General features: G+C 38.2%; 1 protein-coding gene across 4 annotated transcripts; it reads right to left on the bottom strand.

The window, feature by feature from the left end:
- Nucleotides 1–699: 699 nt before the first annotated feature.
- On the bottom strand, nucleotides 700–20,421 carry LOC109174947 (E3 ubiquitin-protein ligase UPL7). Of its 4 annotated transcripts, none has more exons than XR_002053212.1 (14): nucleotides 20,302–20,421; nucleotides 19,941–20,063; nucleotides 19,454–19,694; nucleotides 18,191–18,780; nucleotides 16,482–17,474; nucleotides 15,998–16,326; nucleotides 15,229–15,507; nucleotides 14,887–15,139; nucleotides 3,393–3,568; nucleotides 3,217–3,309; nucleotides 2,545–2,652; nucleotides 2,049–2,165; nucleotides 1,050–1,139; nucleotides 700–946 (listed from the first exon to the last, which is right to left on the bottom strand). XR_002053212.1 is itself a non-coding variant. In XM_019324182.1 (14 exons), exons 1-14 carry the CDS (start codon nucleotides 20,323–20,325, stop codon nucleotides 863–865), a joined length of 3,495 nt encoding a protein of 1,164 aa, XP_019179727.1. In that variant the 5' UTR covers nucleotides 20,326–20,418; the 3' UTR covers nucleotides 700–862. The 4 variants fall into 4 exon arrangements, 2 of the variants coding, with proteins under 2 accessions (XP_019179727.1, XP_019179728.1); XR_002053213.1 differs by having other exon boundaries at nucleotides 3,393–3,563; nucleotides 14,897–15,139; XM_019324182.1 differs by having other exon boundaries at nucleotides 3,393–3,563; nucleotides 20,302–20,418.
- Nucleotides 20,422–22,264: the final 1,843 nt, after the last annotated feature.

The following is a 22,264-nucleotide window of genomic DNA, read 5'->3' as shown; positions in this document are numbered from 1 at the left end:
CGCCCGACAGCATTATTATTATTATTTTTTTAAAAAAAAATCAATTTTCTCTTTTTTTTTGTTTTTCTTTTTTTTCTCTCCCCTCCCTCATTCTCTTTCCTAATCACTCTTACATTATCCCCATATTCTTCCCAACTAATGTGGATACTCTAAGAGGAGAAACAAAACTTTACACCAGCTGGAGATACTAATAAGTGTCCACCATAACTAAGCTCTACAGGCGCGTGTCACAAACCAGTTTGGCTAGCCCCAACATTTGGCCATTTCTTATATACCTTATATGTCAATTTTTACTTATTTTACCACTATTACCTTTTTGACTTGGTTAAATAATCAATATGAGTGTTTGATTAATTTACTTTTTATAATAACTTATTGCTCCAAAATGTTAAATTTAAAAAAACTTTTTGAAAAAGTCATTTTGTATTTAATCAACTATCAGCTAACATCTAATTTATCATATACTTTTCTACAATCAGCTAATACTATCAACTATTCAAACTCACTAACCCAATCAGCTAACAACTATTTACCAAACACCCCCATAAAGTAATATTCATTCATTCTTATCCTGATTCTATAAATATCCTCATCCTCATTGTAGAAATCATCCGAAAAGAACATCACCACATTAGGGATGTTTGAAGCTTGAATGTTGAATGTGACATTTGCAATCTGAACTTAACCTATTACCATCTCTATAAGAAAAATACATAACTTTTTGATTAAACAGAAGCATTTTGGATAATGACAGGCCGCTATTTGATTAATACATAAACATAAAACAGGCAATCACTCGGGTAAAAATACATTATGTGTAGTGTATAGAAAGAAAGCCACAAGAAATGAAAACATCTTCCTTCTATGAAAGCTCAAACCCAGCATTTGAATTGATGGCATAAAGAAGCTTTGCTCTCAAGGTGCTCGACCGTTTGTATGTTGGAAGCTGTCAAAGGTCCATGGGAGAGAGAGAGAGAGGATCAAATTCTCTATTGGATGATTTAAAATCCATGAATCAAACCAAAAGTTGATCCAGAATAACTGCATACCTTCAATGTATTATAGCATGTAGAAGCTGATGGAAGCCGATCAACATCCTGTCCTCCAAGTACTGCCAATAGTGGTACATCACATGAAACCTACTCATGTTCAACTTCAAGTCAGTTCCAAGTTCTGCCACAACCAAGTTGCTTCTATCTTTACAGGATTTTTTTTTTTTTTTTTTTGTATGATCGTTTTTGGGTGGTTTTTTGTGGGGCCAAATGTGAGGTGGGAGAGAGAGGAGGAAAGAGAATGTGAGAGGTCTTTGCAGGAGGATCTGGTTTTTTGCTTCCACAGTGGGCCCCACCAAATAATTAAAAAGCAGCTCCTGGTGCGCGTGAGGCGCACCAGTAGCGCCAAGCCGGGCACATTAACCAGCATTTTTTTTCTTTTTCTGACAATTTTTTTTTTCTCCCTTCCTCCTTCACTCCTACTTGGCACCTAAAAATTAGTGAAAAAACTATACTATTGAGGATGCTCTCAGTAACCTATATATTTCTTCAATTTCCAACTTATTGAACAGTACAACTTTCATCAATACAACTGATGCATTAAAACAAGTTAAGCATCCAACAAAGAGGTTTTGTTTAGCCTTAATATTAACACTTAATCCAAACGAGACCAATATTATCACACATCTGACCAGAGTCCAGTTTGATCTATTATCATACTTGCTCCATTCTTGAATTACATGTAATAAAATAGGACATATAATGATAAATGATATAAAACTTAACCACTAAAGGGGGTGAAAGGTGTAGTTTGATAGTTATGAGGTAATAGACTTGGATTTGAATCCCACTTTCCCCTCCCCCATCTATTGTACCCAAAAAAACAAACTTCAATAAATTATAAACAAACAAGTTGCTGAGACAAATTTAATGAACTTCAGACTTCAGCCAGAAACTTAAACAGCATAGATAATTTGCAGTCTTAACTTTCTAATTCATATTTCCAGTTTTGCCCTTTTCTTTTGTGGGTTGGTAATGTAAGAATCTAACACTTACCTTATGAATAGTGAAGGTTGGCTGCAAATATTTGAACCCAAGCAAAGGGGCTCGAGAACAACTTGTCACAAACTTAAGGAGCAAACACCGTTCTCTTGCTTCAAAATTTGCAAAAACCTGTAACATAAAAACCAAAGGGTATATTGGCACATTGATAGAATAATCCATGAAGAGTTGCTTGTTCCTCTCATCATAATGTCATATGCAACTTTAAATTAAAAATATATCATAAGATTGGCTGTTGCCAGTGTGCAAGGATCCAAGGATGGAGCATGACCAAACAGGTAAGCTAGTGAGCACTTGCAAACTATAACAATCTAAATAATCATTTCAAGTATCAGAAGAAAGTATACTAAGAAAAAAGTGAGAATTTAAACAGGCATAAAGGGAAAACCATAATCCTGTTAATGGCATCACAAAATAAAAGATGGACAAGAAAACAAGAAAAATTGAGCTACCTTCCAAATCCAAAGAGAGAAAGAAAAAATTCGAATACCTCCCAAAAAAGTTTCACTGCTCGACTACTTTCACTATAACCCCCAGTATACCGCGTGTTTTTCCTTAAATCATCAACATCAATATCGTGGTTTCCCCCTGAAAGCAACTGGATATTGAAATATCATAGATCAGTCGAAGAAAAATATAAAATTGCCTATACATTTTCAAAAATTCCTTTCAAAACATGCCATGTGAAATGCTGCAACAATAATAGAAATTGCAATCTTTTAGTGAGAATTTGAGATCTAGCATCTTTTCAACTCCAGAAAATGAGGAACTTCATATTTCAACAAAACGTAGAATTAAACTAACACAGAAATCAAGAAAGAACCAGGAGTTGTATAGTTAAGTAGCAATTCAATTTTGTCTTTATATTATACTAGTATAGTGATTTACAACTACACATAAAGGATAAAACTTATCAAGACCAAAATCACCAAGGCAACTGCCAGAAATGAATTTGCATTTACATCCATACAGGTATTGAGACAAATGGAATTCAATATCAAATTTTTCATTTGTTTGAAAGAAATGGCAGGCAGCAACCTAACTGGGTAAAACTTGAAGCTGAAACTCATGAAGAATTTTCATGTCTATATTAAAATATATATATATATATATATATATATATATATATATATATATATATATATATATATATATATAGTACCTGATTAAATTCACTTGCATTGAATAACTTTAACCAAGAGGGGGATATTACTTCAGTCAATCCTCTGTAAAATGCATTTGAGAATGGAAGTATCTGCAATTTAAAGCAGAAACAAAGTGAGATTATGGATACAAACACATAGGCTTCTACTATTTGAATTTACAAATGCTATATACCTGCCGATTAAGTTTATAGTCTGCAATTGCATAAATGTATTGCAGCTTGTTATCATTTGTCACACTGGCATCCTTGCCTCCAGGTTTAAGCTCAATAACATGCCTCTTTCCAAGTGATTCTTCTGTAACTGTGAAATCCAATGAGAGCTCTCTGGCATCACCCTCATAATGCTGGACTAATCATGTAAAGTGTTAGAAACTCTCATGAAGACTACAATCATTAGCAAATATGCATGCAATGCTTTAAGTATTAAAAAGTTGAATTTGGTAGCCAGCTGCCAATATATCGCATCTCCCATGTTTCAGGTTGTTGACTAGTTTTAGACATTTGTTAAGAAAGATTTAGAAGAATTTGCTATATTACTTCCTTGTCTCGATGGAGAGAGAACAGCCATATATACACAAACTCAAAAGACACAAGCCTACAAACACAACCCTACACAACTTCAACAGACATATTTCTACAGACACAACTTTTGTGTTTCAACACTCCCCCTCAAGCTGGAGTATGTATATCATACGCACCAAGCTTGTTACAATGTATTCAATCCTATGACTTCTTAAGCTTTAGGAAATATATCAGCTAATTGATTATTTGAGCCTACAAAAGATGTAATAATATCTCCAGATGCAACTTTGTCTCGTACAAAATGGCAATCAATTTCAATGTGTTTCGTGTTCTTTCATGAAAAACTGGATTTGACGCAATATGCAGAGCTGCTTGGTTATCACAAATGAGCTTCATGGACTCCTTCGTACAAATCTTTAGTTCAGTAGGGAGGTTTTTCAACCACACAAGTTCACATGTTCCAAGGGTCATGGATTGATATTCGGCTTCTGCACTTGATCGAGCAACAACATTTTGCTTTTTTACTTTTCCAAGAAATTAGGTTGCCACCAAGGAAGATACAATATCGAGATGTTGACTTTCTATCCCATGCACCAGCCAAATCAACATCTATATACCCAATAATTTCAAGGTTTCCATGGTTTTTGTATAACAAACTAGTGCCTGGAGATTTCTTAATATATTGTAAAATCCGAACGGCAGCTTCCCAGTGACTTTCACGTGGAGATGCCAAGAATTGACTAACACTTATCGCAAAAGAGAGGTCGAGTTATAGTTAAATAAAGTAATTTTCCTACCAGTCGTCTATATTTTCCTGGATCTTGGATAAGCTCCCCCTGATCTGGTAGGCGTTTAACATTTGGATTCATAGGAGTGTCAAGAGGTTTGCAATTCATCATACTTGTTTCTTCTAGTATATCCAATGCATACTTTCTTTGTGATATGCAAATTCCTTGCTTGGATTGTACTACTTCAATTCCTAAAAAGTATTTTAACTTCCCAAGATCTTTTGTTTCAAAATTTTGGAATAGGTGTTGTTTCAACAATTGTATTCCTTCAACATCATCTCCTGTAATAACAATATCATCAACATATACAACAAGATAAATGCGATTTCTTCCTCTAAATCTCCATGTAGAAAGGCATTTTTAATATCTAACTGATGCAAGGGCCAATGATGAATGGCAGCCATAGAGAGAAAGATTCTAACTGAAGCAATTTTAGCTACTAGTGAAAATTTGTCAATGTAATAAATCCCAAAAACCCATGTATATCTCTTACCTACCAGTCGAGTTTTAAGTCTATCACCCTGTCCATTGGGTCCAACTTTCACAATATATATCTATCGAAAACCAACAATTGTTTTACCTGTGGGTAATGGAACTAACTCCCAAGTCCCCGATGAATGAAGGGCAGCCATTTCATCAACCATAGCCTGACGCCAACCAGGATGGGAAAGGGCTTCTTTAACAGATTTAGGAGCAGAGACAGAAGATAAACATTTGATAAAAGCACTATATGCAGGTGAGAGACGATCATAAGAAATAAAGTCATATAAGGGAAAGGGGTTTCGTGTTGACCTGTTACCTACACGACTTGCAATGGGAGAGCTTGTTGTTGGAACCGAGTTTGAGGGCAAAGACAACTCGAGAGATGAATCAGTTGGGTTTTCATTGATTTGAACTGTCGTGGGCGGTTGAGAGTGTCGATGCTAAGTGTAAGGAAATGGAGTGATACTGGTGTTTTGCAAATGAGGTTATATAGGTAAGGGACTAGGATTTCTAGGTAATGATGGATCTTGAGGTAAATGTACCTCGGTCCCTCTTTGAAAAGTAGGAGCAGGAAGAACATTAGGGAAGGGATCAAGGGAGGCCGGTGAGGTGGACAAAAAGAATGGTGTTGATTCAAAGAAAGTAACATCAGAAGATACATTACCAATGCTTATCAAGGGAATAACATCTAAAACCTTTTTGCAACCTAGAGTACCCAACAAACATGCATTTTAAGGATTTTGGGGAAAATTTATCACACCCTGGGGTAGTGTCCCGAACAAAACAGGTGCATCTAAAAACTTTTAGAGGGAGAGTACGAGGAGGCTTATTGGGAAATAAAATATTATAAAGCATCTTACCATGTAAAACAAATGTAGGCATACAATTTATTAAGTAATAGGAATGAAGGATAGCATCCGCCCAGAACTGTGGAGGAACTTTATAATGGAGAATCATGGTGCGAGTGGTTTCAACAAGATGCCAGTTCTTTCGTTCAGATACTCCATTTTGCTGTGGAGTATCGGGACAAGATGACTCATGGAGTATGCCTTTTGAATCAAGAAAGTTACATAATGGAGTTGTAAAATATTCTCCAGCATTATCAATTCGTAATGTTTTAATAGACACTCCAAACTGATTTGTTATTTCATTGACAAAATTTTGAAGAACATTAAGTACTTCAGAAAGATTTCGCATTAAAAAGACTCATGTACAACGAGAAAAATAATCAGTGAAGGTAACATCAATATGGACTAAGGAAAAAGGGGATGCAACTCTTTTATTAACACGATTTGGAAAAGATGTTCTAGAATATTTCCCAAGTTGACAAGCTTCACACTCTAGGGTAGTTAATTGAGACAAACGTGGAACAAGTAGTCCTAATTTATTAAGGCTGGGATGTCCAAAGTCAGTTATGGGCAAGAGAAGGAATGGTAGCAGTGCAAACCGTAAGAGGATTTGGGGTAGATAATCGACAAAGTCCTTCTAATACAAACCCCCGAGACAATCATCTTCCCCAAACAACGGTCCTGCACAATGATAGAATCGGAAGAAAAAGTGACCATACAGTTTAAAGATTGATTTTGTAAGTTTATGGACAGAAATTAAATTGAAAGGAAAATTAGGTATATAAAGAATCGTAGAGAGCAGCAAAGTAGGAAGGGGGAAAGCTTTTCCAATTGCAATGGCCGTTCTCTTTTACCCATTACCGAAAACAATAGAAGGAAGAGACTTAGACTTGGTGAAATGAGAAAATAAAGATGAGTTACTAGAGATATGCTCAGAGGCACCTGAATCGATAACCCATGGTCCGCTCAAGCTAGATTGTGATACAAGGGCAGTATAAGCTTCTTCAGTGTAGACTGCAGGAGTGACACCGAAAGCCTTGGCATTGGTTTTAAATCGAACAAACTCTTCATATTCAGCAACGGAAATGGTTCGAGAATTTTGTTCTCTAGGTTGAGATTGAGCAACACTTGCTTGGGTAAGCACCGGTTTCCCATGAAGTTTCCAACACCGATCCCGTGTGTGTCTAGGTTTATTACAATAATCACAAAATCTAGTGTTTTTTCGTCCACCACGATTTTAGTTCGTCCACGACCTCCTTGTGTTACTAGAGCTGATTGTTCGAGAGTAGATGTGTGAACAATAGGAATGGAGGTTACCTGCAGCTGCAAGAGACGTTTGAACAATTCGGTGGTCCCTGGAACAGTGTTGCTTCCAAGAATTTGATTCCGAGTTAATTCCAACAATGGTCCTCCGACTATATTGATTTTCCGCAATTAATCCCCGACTTTTAATTTGGACAATTTAAGTCCCTTGACTTTCGAATTCTTTCCAATGTTAGTCCTTCCGTTAGATGAATGTTAAGTGAACGTTAAATGGAGGGGTAAAGTTGTCCTTCCACCTGCGTAATGTATAATTCCCCGTATTTCTCCCTTCCTTCTATACGCAACATCAGATTCCTACATCAGCATCCAGATCACAGCGTAAATTCCCAAGCCCCACCACAAATGGGCAAGCTGAAGTTTGATTCAAGCGTACGAAATCTCCTCACTGGCTTCTTCACCAAATCACACTGAAGTTTCATTTGTCGGCAACTCCAATTCCCTACACCTCTCTCTATTGCAGCCACGCACTTTAGGTGTTTGTGTTTTTTACTCTGAGAAGAGGAATTAAGCTCAACTCAAGTCAATGACGAGGTGAAGGAACCAGGACTCAGAAGTTTCAGCACCAAAGCCACAGCTGTTGTCTTGTGCGTGTGTTGGGCCAGTACGGGAGTTTGTTTCATTGGTTTGAGGAATAGGCTGAAATGTTGGTTCAAGATCGAAACTCTTCGCCTCCAGGATCACCCCGGGTGTCGAAATTTAGCAGAGATAGAGCAGCATTATTGCCCCGAACTCGCTTTGTAGAGACCAAGAATCTTGATTTCTCCGTGTGGGCTTCAGAGAATCTATACAAAATTCTCACCATTGTCCTCCTCATCGCTACCGTTGCTGGCCTTTTTTTTTTTTTTTTTTTAAACCTCCGCAACGGTGCTGGGATACTTCTACCCTGCTCTGCATCCAGTCTGCCCAAATCCAATCCATTAAATCCGAGTTGCCTAAAATCAACTGGAATAACATCCCTGCAATCTGAGATAAGTCGTCTCGCTACGCGAATTTTCGATCCGAGAAGTGGATCGTTGTCTCCGTGTCAGATTATACCTCTGATTCGCTTGAGAAGCTTGCTAAGTTAAAAGGATGGCAACTGTTGGCTGTCGGGAACTCAAAGACTCCCAAAGATTGGATCCTCAAATGTACGATTTAGAGTTTTGGATTTTCTCCCGGGTTGAGAAGTGTTCGGTGCGAGCATACGAAGAGGACTCCTGTTTGGTTGGTGGACTTGGAAGCTGGCGGCGGCGGGTGCCTTTTACGGTGACTCTGACGCCGAGTGCCCAGAAAGCATAGTACACCACCGGCATCGGGAGGGAAAAATACGACTATTCAGTGAATCTGATGAGAAAATATGAGGAATTATACATTAAATATGTGAAAGGACTACTTTACCCTCTCATTTGACATCCACTTAACCTTCATTTGACGGAAGGACCAACATTGGAAAGAATTAGAAAGTCAAGGGAGGTAAATTGTCCAAATTAAAAGTCAAGAACTAATTGTGGAAAATCAATATAGTCGGAGGACCATTACTGGAATTAACTCATTTGATTCCGGGTACTTTCAAATTCTAAACCTAATTTGGTAAAGAGAAGTACTACAAAGAATTTCTCTCGTTGGGTAAGTTGTTCTACGGGTGTACCATCAATAGGCATGACTGTACTAAACTCAATTATCAAACTTTGGGCTTTGGCAAGGGAAGTTTCCATATAAATACCATCTTTCTTCAGGTTAAGTAAATTATCAACAACATTGTAGAATTGACCGACACCATTACAATATAGAGATTTAGTTTGATTCCAAACCTCCACACGTCTTAAAGGGCTTGAAGAGGGGCAACAATTGTGGAGAAAGAGACGGTCAAAGGAGGCTACAGAGTTGAGCATCTAACCTTTGCCAAATTGCCTTTTCATTTTCCAATATTTCATCTACTCCCTTTCGTTTCGTAAGTGGGTAACAACTCCTTGGCCCATATACCATAACTCAACGGCATCAGACCAGGATTGGTAGTTTTGAGACCCACATAATTTTTCGAAAGTGATCATCGGGCTTCCATACAATTTAGGCACATAAATAGAGCTCGAAACAGTTGGCATAGAACTGGCAGGAGGAAGAAGTGTACCGGTATTAACAGAATTTCCATCAGAAGACATTGTTACCAAAAAGAAAATGGATTGCACAGATGGAGTTGCAGATGACCGACGGGAAAATCTAGAAAGTTTCGCCAGAAAATCCCGCCGAAGGTGGTCACACGCGTCGGAGGGCCGGCAGTTGTGGCGGCACGTGGGGAAGGAACCGGTGACAGCACATACTGGGTCAGGCTCGCCGAAGATCGTAGAAGGTATGGGTAACACCAAATTTGACAAAAACTCATATCGATAGCAAGTAATTTGAGAAAATAATTTCAAATGAACAATAACTTTTACTGTTCACGAAAAAAAAAAAAACTTTCAAGTTTTGGCTTCTAATACCATGTTAAGAAAGATTTAGAAGAATTTGTTTTGTTACTTTCTTGTCTCAATGGAGAGAATATATATATATATATATATATATATATATATATATATATATATATATATATATATATATATATATATTGTGATTAAACGTATACAGTAGGCTACGTAACTGTATATTAATGAAGTGTACTGTAAAGAAGATGAAAGGCCTATATATACAAGCTAAGGGAAAGCAACAGCCATTAAATTCAAAATTCACACCACAGCTTCACAGGAAGTTTCACTTCTACACCCATCTCTTTTATAAAATGTTATGCACCCAAACTATCTCACTAGTCACGTGAGCCATAGCTCTATATTCGGACTCTGCACTCGATCGCGCCACAACACTTTGCTTCTTACTCTTCCATGAAATTAAATTGCCTCTCAAAAACACACAATATCCTGTCGTTGACTTCCTATCACTAGGCGAGCCAGCCCAATCCGCATCGGAGAACGCCTCAACACCTGTATGTCCATAATCAGCATAAAGGACCCCCTTCCCAGGTGCGCTCTTCAGATACCTCACAATACGAACAGCTGCTTCCCAATGAGTTCGTGTAGGTGAACTCATGAACTGACTCACCACACTCACCGAAAATGCAATATCCGGTCGAGTAATCGTGAGATAGTTTAGCTTCCCTACCAGTCTCCTATACCTTTCTGGATCCTCAAACACCTCCCCCTCATCCGGTACAAGCTTGACCCCTTGTTCCATTGGCGTATCACACGGTTTCGACCCAAGCAGTCCAATATCACCAAGAAGGTCCATCACATATTTTCTCTGTGAGAGAAATATTCCCTTCTTTGAGCGAGCAACCTCAATACCCAGAAAGTATTTTAGTATTCCCAAATCTTTAGTATGAAACTCAGCTCCAAGGAAGGACTTAAGAACACCAATCCCGTCTGCATCACTACCTGTGATCACAATGTCATCCACGTATACTATCAATAAAACACACCCACGGTTAGTATGTTTATAAAAGACAGTATGATCATAAGCACTCCTCTGCATTCCAAACTTCATAACCGCACTGCTAAACCTCCCGAACCACGCACGCGGTGACTGCCTTAGACCGTACAAAGATTTCTTTAACTTGCACACCTTCCCAGACTCCCCCCTGAGCTACAAACCCTGGTGGTTGCTCCATATAATATAAACTTCTTCAAGCAAATCACCATGCAAAAACGCATTTTTGACATCTAATTGATATAACGGCCAGTGATTAGTAGCAGCCAAAGATATAAAAACACGTACCGAAGCCAACTTAGCCACCGGGGAGAAAGTCTCGGTATAATCTATACCATACGTCTGTGCATACCCCTTAGCCACCAAGCGCGCTTTGAGTCTGGCAACAGAACCATCAGGGTTCATCTTCACTACATAAACCCATTTACACCCAATAGTTACCTTACCGAATGAAAGATCCACCAAATCCCAGGTTTGGTTCTCTTCAAGGGCAGCCATCTCTTCCCCCATAGCCTGTCTCCACCCATCATGACCCATAGCTTGTTTCAAAGACGTTGGCACTTTAACTGACTCTAACTGAGATATAAAGACACGTGAAGAGGGGGATAGATGGACATATGACACAACTGAAGAGATGGGATGAACACAACGACGCGTACCTTTATGAACAACAATTGGAAGATCGGAATCTGTTGACGACAACGCTGGCGAGGAAGGATTGGCGGATGGACCTAACAATGCTTGAACTTCTCTTGACCGCCGGTGATAAACCTGTGTAACAAGAGGCCTTGTCTCACCCCAACCCACGGAAGGAACAGTAACAATATATGTAAGGAAATCGTCCGACACTGAATTACAATCAGATGAGGTGAGAGGTTCCTTAAACACAACATCCTCAAAGAACGACACATCGACAGACACTAAGTACCTTTGTAAGTCAGGAGAATAACACCGATACCCTTTCTGAGTGCTAGAATATCCCAAGAATATGCACTTCAGAGACTTAGGATCAAGTTTCCCCATGTGAGGACGAATATCCTGAACAAAACACGTGCACCCAAACACCCTGGGTGGAAGGTAAAATAACGGACTGGACGGATAGACAATGTGACACGGAACCGGGCCTTGGAGTACTGTCGAGGGTAATCGATTAATCAAGAACGAAGCAATATGGACAGCATCCGGCCAGAACCCTTTGGGAACTTTCATCTGAAATAACAAGGCCCGGGCAACCTCCAACAGATGGCGATTTTTAGATGGAGGTTGCCCGGGCAACCTCCAACAGAGGAGTGCCCACACAAGAGGACTGGTGTATTATTCCGTTTTGGTTCATATACTCGGAAAAGGTACGGGAAAAATATTCAGTCTCATTATCACTACGCAAAACTTGAATCATTTTATTGAACTGAGTCTTAACCATAGAACAGAATTTACAAAAGACTTCAAACAATTCATCCCTAGATTTCATGAGATATAACCAAGTGTGTCTCGAGAAATCGTCCACAAAGATTACAAAGTATTTGAACCCGGACTTAGACGGAACCCGACATGGTCCCCATACATCAGAATGAACCAACTGAAATAAAGACTCTACCCTTTTATTGACTCTAGGCGGATATGGTACCCGACAATGCTTTGCAAATTCGCAAGATTCACATTGCAAAACAGACAAAGACTCTAAGTTCGAACACAGCTTCTTTAAATAAAATAGATAAAGGCGGGTGACCATACCGACAATGTAACTTGGAAGGAGACGTACTACCCAACAGACTAACAGGAACCTTTTCAGGACTAGGAGGGAACTGTTCCAGCACAAACAGCCCACCAGCTTCCTTTCCTCTACCAATAATCGCCTTCGTCAAAAGATCCTGAAACAAACAATAACCAGGAAAGAACACAAAACAACAGTTTAAACTTCGAGTAATTTGACTTATCGACAGTAAATTGAACGAAAATTTCGGAAGGTATAACACACGAGAGAGAGGTAACGACATGGTTACACTGGTACTACCTCTACCCGAAACTGAAGCGGATGAACCATCTGCTAGGGTAACTGTAGTACCAGGCGGAAAGGAAGAATATTCAGAAAAGACATTTAGATTACCTGACATATGATCACTGGCTCCAGAATCAATAACCCACTGTCGGGATGAGGACGAGACACAAGCAGTAGGATTACCTGTTTGGACGAACGTGGCTGAGGAAGATGGTAACGTTTCCTGACTGTTTAGAGGTTGTGAGGCGGACACTTTTAACTGTTTGAACATAGCCAACTCTTCATCCGTCATTACAACCACATTACCCTCTGGTTTGGAGACAGAATTGGCAAAGCTTTCTGGTCGGAGAGGTTTTGGACACTGGTTACGTAGATGTCCGGGCTCTCCACAATTATAACAAACCCTTGGACCTCGACCTCGTCCTCGTCCTCTACCAAAGCCACCACGTCTTGAGAATCGACCTCCGCGATTACCAGAACCTACACCTCCACTATCCCCTTGCGCTACAAAAACCTTCTTCTCCGATACTCCACTACATGTACTTGAGGCATTCTGGACCATAGTGAAAACTTGGTCTATTGATTCTAACTCTTTATGTCCTAGCAACTGAGACTTCACGACATCATACTCTTTATCTAACCCTGAAATCCAGCTAAACACATGCTGATCCCGTTGTTTTCTTACTGTGTCCAAATCCATGACTGGCATAGCAGTACACAACGCCTCACTCGCACTCTTGAAATCATAAAAATAATCTCGGATGTCTCGTCCATTTTGGGAGGGACGATGGACATCCTGAGACAATTGATACAATTTCCTCAGGTTGTTTGTTCCACTAAACCATTTATTTACCAAGTCCCAAACCTCCTTCACAGTCTTACAGTGTTGCATAGACAGAATGATTTTCCTATCAATACAATTTATTATGCGGGATAATAAAGATTTATCATCCTTGTTCCGTTCTTAAGCCTCAGTTTGCTCTGTTGGACACGTCCCAGTCAAATGTTTATCCTTACCCATACCCCCCAAATTAATTTCAACCAAAAATCTCCACTCTCCAAAATTAGACCCATCTGGTGCAAGCACCACATCAACTAATTTGGTCGGGGTCGATATAATATTGCACGTAATATTTCTTGTATCCGCCATAAAGAAAAACTTAAACAAAAGAACCTGGGAAACAGTATGAGCCAAATAGCCGACACAAGCTTGAAGAATACTTCCAACCACCCTTCACCAAACTGCCTCACGCGCTGCACATCCCGACTGGGCTCCTCCCTGCGACCACGCCGATGTCATCGGCGTCCCGGGAAGTCGCCGGAAAACTCCTCACGCGCCGGCGCATGGATCGGCGACCAACTGTCGCGGTGGCGCGTGACGGCGCGTGGAAGCTCCGGTGGTGTCGCGATTTCACGGCGAAGCGGCGCCGTCGTCCTCCGATCGCAACCCACCACTCACCCTCACCGTGGCTCTGATACCATGTGATTAAATGTATGCAGTAGGCTACGTAACTGTATATTAATGAAGTGTACTGTACAGAAGATGAAAGGCCTATATATACAAGCTAAGGGAAAGCAACCGCCATTAAATTCAAAATTCAAATCCTAAGGTTGAGAGTGATCCTCTCAACCACACCCCAACTCTTCTAACATATATATATATATATATATATATATATATATATACTCAAAAGACACAATCTTACAAACACAACTCTACACAACTTCAATAGACATATGTCTACTGACACAACTTTTGTGTTTCAACAACATTCATACTCAACTTTCAGTATAATATCAACATATTAAAAAAAAAAAAAAACACAGCATACATACCTGCCTCTACTGAGAGGTCTAAAGTCAATTTGCACTCACATTCCCATGATATAAGCCATTTACAACAGAGAATGTAAATAACAAGTTGCACACAGAGCTAATTTTTCACCAAACAATCTCAAGTTAAAATACAAGCCTTGCATGGAACTTCACCCTATTGGCCAGGTAACCATGCATCAAAATAACAAGCAAATAGAAAATGTATTATCAAGTTCTATTTAGCAAGAAAAAGTGGATTTATTTTAATTCCTTTAATAAAGGGTTCCTCTTTGCAGTAAAAAACATCTAGCCCATTAACTTGAGACTCATTTTAAATCAATGACTAGCAATGTTGATATGCAGCTCCATTATAGATGTAGTAACATCACACTCAAGGGTCAACTATAATTTCTTTTCTCTTGAATCCGAAAGCATTTACCTTAACATACATGAGATTTCTGTATAGAACAGGGTCAAGTGTTGATAATTCATCAAGAAAGCTATAACGGCCCAATAACTTCTGCACAAAAACATGTGAAAAGGAATAGTCCAACAATATTCCTTCATAAAGTGCCTTGCCAACAATTTTTCCCAGAAACTCAATCATCTGGAAACCATTTTCTAAAAACCTTGCAGCTGAATTAGGAATTAGAAGCCGGTCTGAGGTTGAAGTCTGGATGAATAAACCACACCTATAAAGATATAACCAATTTTAAGAATATGAATTCTTATTAAACAGAAAAAGTTGTAAAAGAGAGGTAAAGCTCCAAGGAGAACTCACTCAGGTGAGAATGCTGCTTTTGCTATTTCAGTCAAGAATTCCTTAGATAACCCACCATAGTCCAAGCCAGCCTCAGGAAGACCAGATTCATTTACAAAAGAAACATGGATGTTAGATTTTAGTCTGGACCCAAGGCTGTTTATTTGTTGAAATCCATCTTCAAAAACATGACCACGGCGAATAACAATTTCTACTGAGTGTGGACCTGGACCTACAACCTCACCAGCCATTCTTCTAGACACTTTATCCATGTTGATAAATTCTCTAAACATTTCAACCCTGTTAAAGCCAGAGGGCACAACACAAACTGTTTAGCATGAAAAACAAAAGTAAAGAAATGAATATTAACATTCTTTTTACACAACTGCAGCATGCAATTTAAGCAGAGGATACAGAAGCAATAGAGTTATTGAGAGTAAGATGTTAGAATGACTGCAAAAATGAACTGCACACATCTGAATATAATGACTTCAGAACCCAATTAAAATATTGTATTTCGTGTTAAATATGGGCATACTAGCTATTTACTGCTGAGGTGAGAAGAAAAGCATATATGTACATTATTTCTCAAATAGCAGGATATGGTGATACCAAGTTGGTCTAAATTTTCAATAGGCTTCTACTCAAACACAATTCATTAAGTGCAATTTTAGGCACCCTGAGACTGCACAACAAATATTCCAGGTGCTAAAATGTAAAATAAAAAAGGAAGCAGGAAAATGACAATGAAATGGGAGAACTTAGGATGAATTTTAATGTCAAAAATCACCTCTCTTCAAATGGGAAGACATGTGGTGTAGTTGTAATCACAGAATCAATTGTCAGAGAGGCTGAAACATCATTTGTTGTAGCTGCCAAAACATCATGAGTCCTAGCAGCTACAGCAATTGGAGGGCGATTTGTTCTACCTGGTGAAAGCCACAAAGCAGGTGGACAAAACTGGTGCCTGCAATCTCTTTCATATAACAAATGCAGGCATTTGACAGCAAAATCCATTAGTGGCCTATTTTGAGCACCAATATTGAGGGACAAGGCATTGTACACCAATGTGTTAAGAACTGACACAATTTTGCGTTGCTGCTCCAATACAAAAGGGACCTAATTCATCCAACATTTTTTTATTGGTCAAAATCCCCAGAGAAATATTAAAAATTGTTTCTTACTTCTTTATGGAAGGGACTGCATGCAATGGTGTGGTAGGATGGGGTTGGGGGAGGGGGGGAGGGTAGAAGCAAAGAAGGGATGGATCTAACCTGTCTCTCATAAAACTCAATGTCATCAAGAACTAAGAGCAGGTGTGAATAGCTGGCACAGAAGAGATGAAGCAGACAATTAGTATCTTTTGATATGCCATCAGGACCCTTCCTTAGTGGTTCAATATCCCAGATATCAGAACAATGCTCACCAATTGAGTTAGAACCAGAAATTCCATCAGCCATGGTTGCAGTTTTTGATTCTGTTTGTGATTTTCCTGTGATTTTCTGAATTACATCAACCCATTTGCTGCCACTGTCTTTAGCAAAATGTTTTTGCTTTCCTGTAGACACTTCATGAAAATTGCTTTCACCAACTTTATTTTGATTTGAACCACTCTCAGCAACATAATCTTTTCCAGGGAAAATTTGTTTTTCTAGAGCACCCCACAAATTAGAAAGAAATCCAGGAGTAAAAGATAGCATATTCAGAACTGGCAATGCTCCATGCACTGTATTCACAGCTGAATATATTCTAAGCATGCATGAGTAATAATAAGCAACATCAAGCAATTCACAACATCTAGGGGACTCCATGCTGATTGCTGGCAGATTATCATCCTTCTTAACAAAAGTATCTTTGTTAAATGATACAAGTTTCATCAGATGCCCCTGCTGACAAACAGGCTTAAGAAGGTCCGAATATGACATCTTTAGGGATCCAGCAGTTGTCTCAGCCTCATGCAAAAAGTTATCAAGGGATTCAGCAGAAGTACCACAATCATCCAGGACTTCTTGGTCCTTTCTTAGCCATCCAACCTTTTCAAACCAAGCCAATAGGTCCTCTGCCAGAGCAATCACAACATGTACATAGGATGCATGGTCTAAGCCAGGGGCAAACTTTCCAGAATCCAATGCATTCTTCTCACACATAGTAGCAAGGTATATAATGTTTGACAGAGCCCAACCAACCTGTGGCATCACCCTGTTTTGGTGGGTAGTTGTCATCTTAACAGCACAAGACATTTCTTTTAAGATTCCCTCCCTTGACATCTGCCATCACCTGCCAAAGCTTATCAGTCCTTTCATGCTCTAACACCAAAAAAGCAGTAGTAGTAGTAGTAGTAGTAGTAGGATGGGAAATTACAGAAGTTTAACAGATAATAATACTAGGATGGGCAATCACAGAAGTTCAACTGAAACAAAATCATGGAGAAGACAGGCATAACTAGAAAAAGTAATGCCATGAAAGCATCCTTATAATACATGAATTACTAAGTATTTTATTTTTCCCATAAGTACAGACTTCTATGTGCTAGTCTGGCCAAGGTAGAGCTTATTGAAAAGGAGGCTTTTCTAAAAAGCCTCAACTGTGAGAAACTTCTTGAAAAAGAGCTTTTTGCTTCTTATTGGACTTCAAAAGCCTTTTTCTTTTTTAGTGCTTGTCCTAGTTGGCTAGTTTATGCTTTTTGGAGTAGGTAAGCTCCAATGAGCTGTGGGCAAAACAAGCACTATGATTCTATGAATGGTCCAAAAAGCAGAAACTCATTAAGGCCACCTTGAAAAAAAAAAAAAAAAAAAACAAAGACTATTTCATCCAATTACAATCCACGGAGGGACTGGAAGATAAAAGAATCCATATTCTTCCACAATATATATCTGCTTATTCAATTTAATAGTATGATATGAGCACAAATTGAACTAGTAAGAATTTACCCTAATAAGATTGTGATAAAAATAGGAAAAAATTTCTTATTACCCAAACTTACCAGCAGAACCCTTAAACAAGCTGACAAAACAGACATATGTCTCAGAGCTGGTATTAGCACTGCCGGTAACTTTTGAGCAAACCAAGGAATTGTAAGTAGAAAAATACAAAACTGCTCGGCAGCGTTCTGCACTTCCTCTAAGCAATTAGTGTTTACAACTAAGCCTGCAACATGAAATGGCCGCAAAGCCAAAGTTGTAGCACTAGCAATGATCAAGAATCGATCATCTGCCTGGCCAGAACTAGTCACTTGAGAAGAAACAGGCGTTTGAAGTTTACAAATGTATCTCCGTACAGAACTGTACAAACAACTTTTCTTGCTTCCCATGAAATGAACTAAGTCTCTTATTGACATATTTGCAGCCTGGATATTAGCATCAATAATGCATTTCCAACCTTTAAGATCAGTCAAAACAACTGCCAAACGCAGTGCTAATGATGTAACAAAAATGTCTTCACCCCCTAGGCGGGAGTTATCAAATTCTGCTAGAACCAACAAGCAAAGGGAAATCAGCTTCTTTGATTGGTAAGTCCAAACTCTTCTTTCTTCAACATTTCCAAATGCCATGGAGCAAAAGTTTTCATCCAGATCTATCCATAAAAATGATAAATCAAAACCATAGCCATTAAATAATTTTAACACACATTCTCTACTTTGTAAAAACTAGAACTTGTTTACTAACGGGAGAACTTTTACTGAAAACTGGAGAATAGATAACAGAAAACATGTTTACTTGCACAGTTTTTCAAAAAACAGGAGAACACTTTTTTTATGTTTTCCAAATGGAAAACAGAACCTCTATCACTTACTTGACTATATATCTACCACTACCACCACATCCTCACCTTTATCTACTTACATATATATTCATTACTATGACTACATTCATTATTATCTTCTCTTACTTATATTCTTTTATTATTTCTAATCTCATTTATATAAACATAGCGTATTTACTTACGCTTAACATTAAAAACTATTCACATTATTGGAATCTAAACCGATTTTTAGATTTTGGATGAACTCAATATATTATTCGTTTGGATATTTTTTAGTTAAGTTATATCCTAACATAATTTTAATCTGAATATCGGATATTAAAATTTAAAACTAAAGTAAACCGGCCCTAAACATTTTTCAATTCATTTTTCCAGGAAAATGAAACAATGGAAAAATTAGATTGAAAAGTAAAAATTGCTACAAGAAGATAAAGAACAAAAACACGATGAAGAAACAAATTAGAGGGAAATCAGAAGAGCATACTAGTCGAGTTTATGCTTTCCAAAACAACTCTGAAGCAAGTCTTCATGCAATCTTTGTCTCTCTTTTGCTTTTTCGCCCCTCGATTCAACAAGAATGACATGAAGAAAATAAAAGGCCTCAAAATACTGCCAGATATCTGTATTTTAGTTAAAGGAACAGCAAGATTATCCATCAATATCTCCCACTGATTCTGAAGTTGTAGGGCTATCAACTTTGTGGCAGAGTATCGCCGCCAAACTCTCTGCATATATTATTAGCAAAGTTTTAGATTTCAGGATTATAAAACACATTGCCCGGTTGTGAATACTAAATCTGAAGGTCAGTTCATTAAACAGCAAAGTAACACTAAATTCGGAATATATGGTACAATATGCATTATCAAGTGAAGTGTCAAATAAGAGCGGACGTTCAAGTAATAATAACGTGCCCCAAGCACAACAGTTTCAGTAATTTGAGAATTCAGCCAAACAAAACGAGATAATTAAACCTGAATAAACACTGCAGCCGCAGTGGATTTTCGAATATAACTCCTAAACTCTCTCTGGTGCGACACCTTCTCGAGAAGCGCATCCCTGGAAATCTCCTTCACGCTCGCTCCTCGCAACGAGACCTGATGGAGATCCACCGATCACAAAATCAACCAAAATTTCCAAAAAAAATAAAAAAATAAATAAAATCACATCACTTGCTAAAATGATGTCACTGCCATGAATTATCGAAACTGTGTCTACAAATAAAATCGAAATTTCACGCTCTACCACTAATCACACACAGTATAAGAAAAGGATAAATTGTATATAAACGAAACAGAGATACAAATATCATTGCATACAAAGTGAAATAGGAACCTGATGCTTTCGAGGTTCGTCCATGGCGGATTGTGATTTGAGAGGACAGTTGACGGAAAGAGTTATTATCGGGGCCGCGAATCCGCGATAAGATACGATACGATACAAACACGGCAAGACTCGAAATAGAAAAGCAGTACGGCACTTGTCACAAGATTATAAATATCCTTGTTTAAAAAAAAAAAGTACAGGTTTACATTTGACGCACAGTAATTATCCTTGTTAAAGTACAGGTTCAAACCTGGCACGCAGTAATTATCTGGGTTATTTATATTCATTATCAAGAACAATGTTACTTAGAGCATCCACATCAGTGGATATTATGGAGATAATGTCTGATGAATTATTTCAGGTGGGAATAATAACAAGTTGGGGGAAAGTTATTGGTGGAGATATTTCTTCTGCAAATTCAAGAGAATGCAGAAAAAGAAGAAAAAGAAAGAGAAGAAAAAACGTGCACAGCAGCCCGCCCACACGGGCGCGTGCCTTGTGGGCGCGTTAGGCGCGCCAAACGGCGCTCCTAACCCTTTTTTTTTTTTTTTTAATTTTTTATTTTAATTTTTTTGTTTTTTTTTTCCTCCCCTTCCCACATTCTCTCTCCTAATCACTCTTACATTATCCCCCAATTCTCCCCAACCATTGTGGATGCTCTTATATTCAAAGTATTTATTATCACCAGACAATTAGGTTAGTTAAGTACAGGATTTTAAGTTTTACTTCTCATAAAAGTTGTTTATTGAGTTTTTTTTTTTTTTTTGTTTGAATTCGATAGTTATGAATAATCTATACTAGTTTATCTCTTTGTCGTTCTTTGTCCGCTATAATTACAAACTTCACTCTAAAAACATCATTAGATAACGATTGCAGACCTTTTGATAAATCAAATTATATATTATCATCACACAATTTAAACTCATTTGTAAAGATCTTTTAATTTACAATCGATTAACAAATTAAGCAAAGTAAAATAGGAATACATTTTAGTGCAATGTAAATTTAATTTTGACACATTTAAAGTATATGCACTCATGACTAATATAATATATGAAATTGGAATTCAAAATGTGAGATTTTACTTTAAAGGCACAAGTAACAAATAGGTCCATCTACTAGTTTGAACTTTGAAGTGTTCAATTCTCCCTATCTATTAAGGGTGTGTTTGGAAACTCGGAAATAGGCCCATCTACTAGTTTGAAGTGTTCAATTCTCCCTATCTACTAACATAATCTAATTATCTACTAGTTTGAAGTGTTCAATTCTCCCTATCTACTAACATAATCTAATTAGACACACTTACCTCCAAAAATTTGCCGATTGACTTTTTTTGCAGATTACCTTCGGTGGAGTCTGACTTGGCCCGGTCACTGATTATGTGGCAATGATGACATGGCAATTAAATAACAAAATTAAACCATCCTAAAAAAGAATTTCGAAACCCTAAATTGTTTAATTCCTAAACTGTGTTAAACGACTATTCCTAATAAGTGAGACCCGCCCTTCAACAACGCATGAGAAATCGTTTATGCGATTCCTAATATTCAATCACGACTATTCCTAATCAGTGAGAAATCATTTATGCAAAACGGATAGTGAGAGCCGACAGCGAGATTGAGAGTCGACAACGAGAGAGAGTGAGAACCGACAGTGATTAGGTCGGCGAAAGTGCAGAAACCGAAATTGCAGAAACAGAAATTTGATTGTTAGTAATTATCCACGAAAGTGCAGAAACCGACAGTGAGAGCCGACTACCCTATTCGAAATTGAAGACAGTGAGGAAGGAGTGCAGAATAGACGCAGTGCATTCACAGCAAGTAGGTAAGTTGTGGATTATTCTAAAGAATTCTAGTTCAAATAACTTGTCCAATGGTTGCTGTTCTGTAAAGTGGTTGTGGTCCTGCATATTGTTCTGTCCAATGAAGTTGTGGTGCCTTTTTTTGTTGAGAAAAAATATGCTTATTGTACT

Source organism: Ipomoea nil, unplaced genomic scaffold (assembly GCF_001879475.1).
Source record: "Ipomoea nil cultivar Tokyo-kokei standard unplaced genomic scaffold, Asagao_1.1 scaffold0672, whole genome shotgun sequence".
Lineage (NCBI taxonomy): Eukaryota > Viridiplantae > Streptophyta > Magnoliopsida > Solanales > Convolvulaceae > Ipomoea > Ipomoea nil.
Note: the sequence above shows the minus strand (reverse complement) of the source record. Positions and strands in the feature narration are given on the sequence as shown.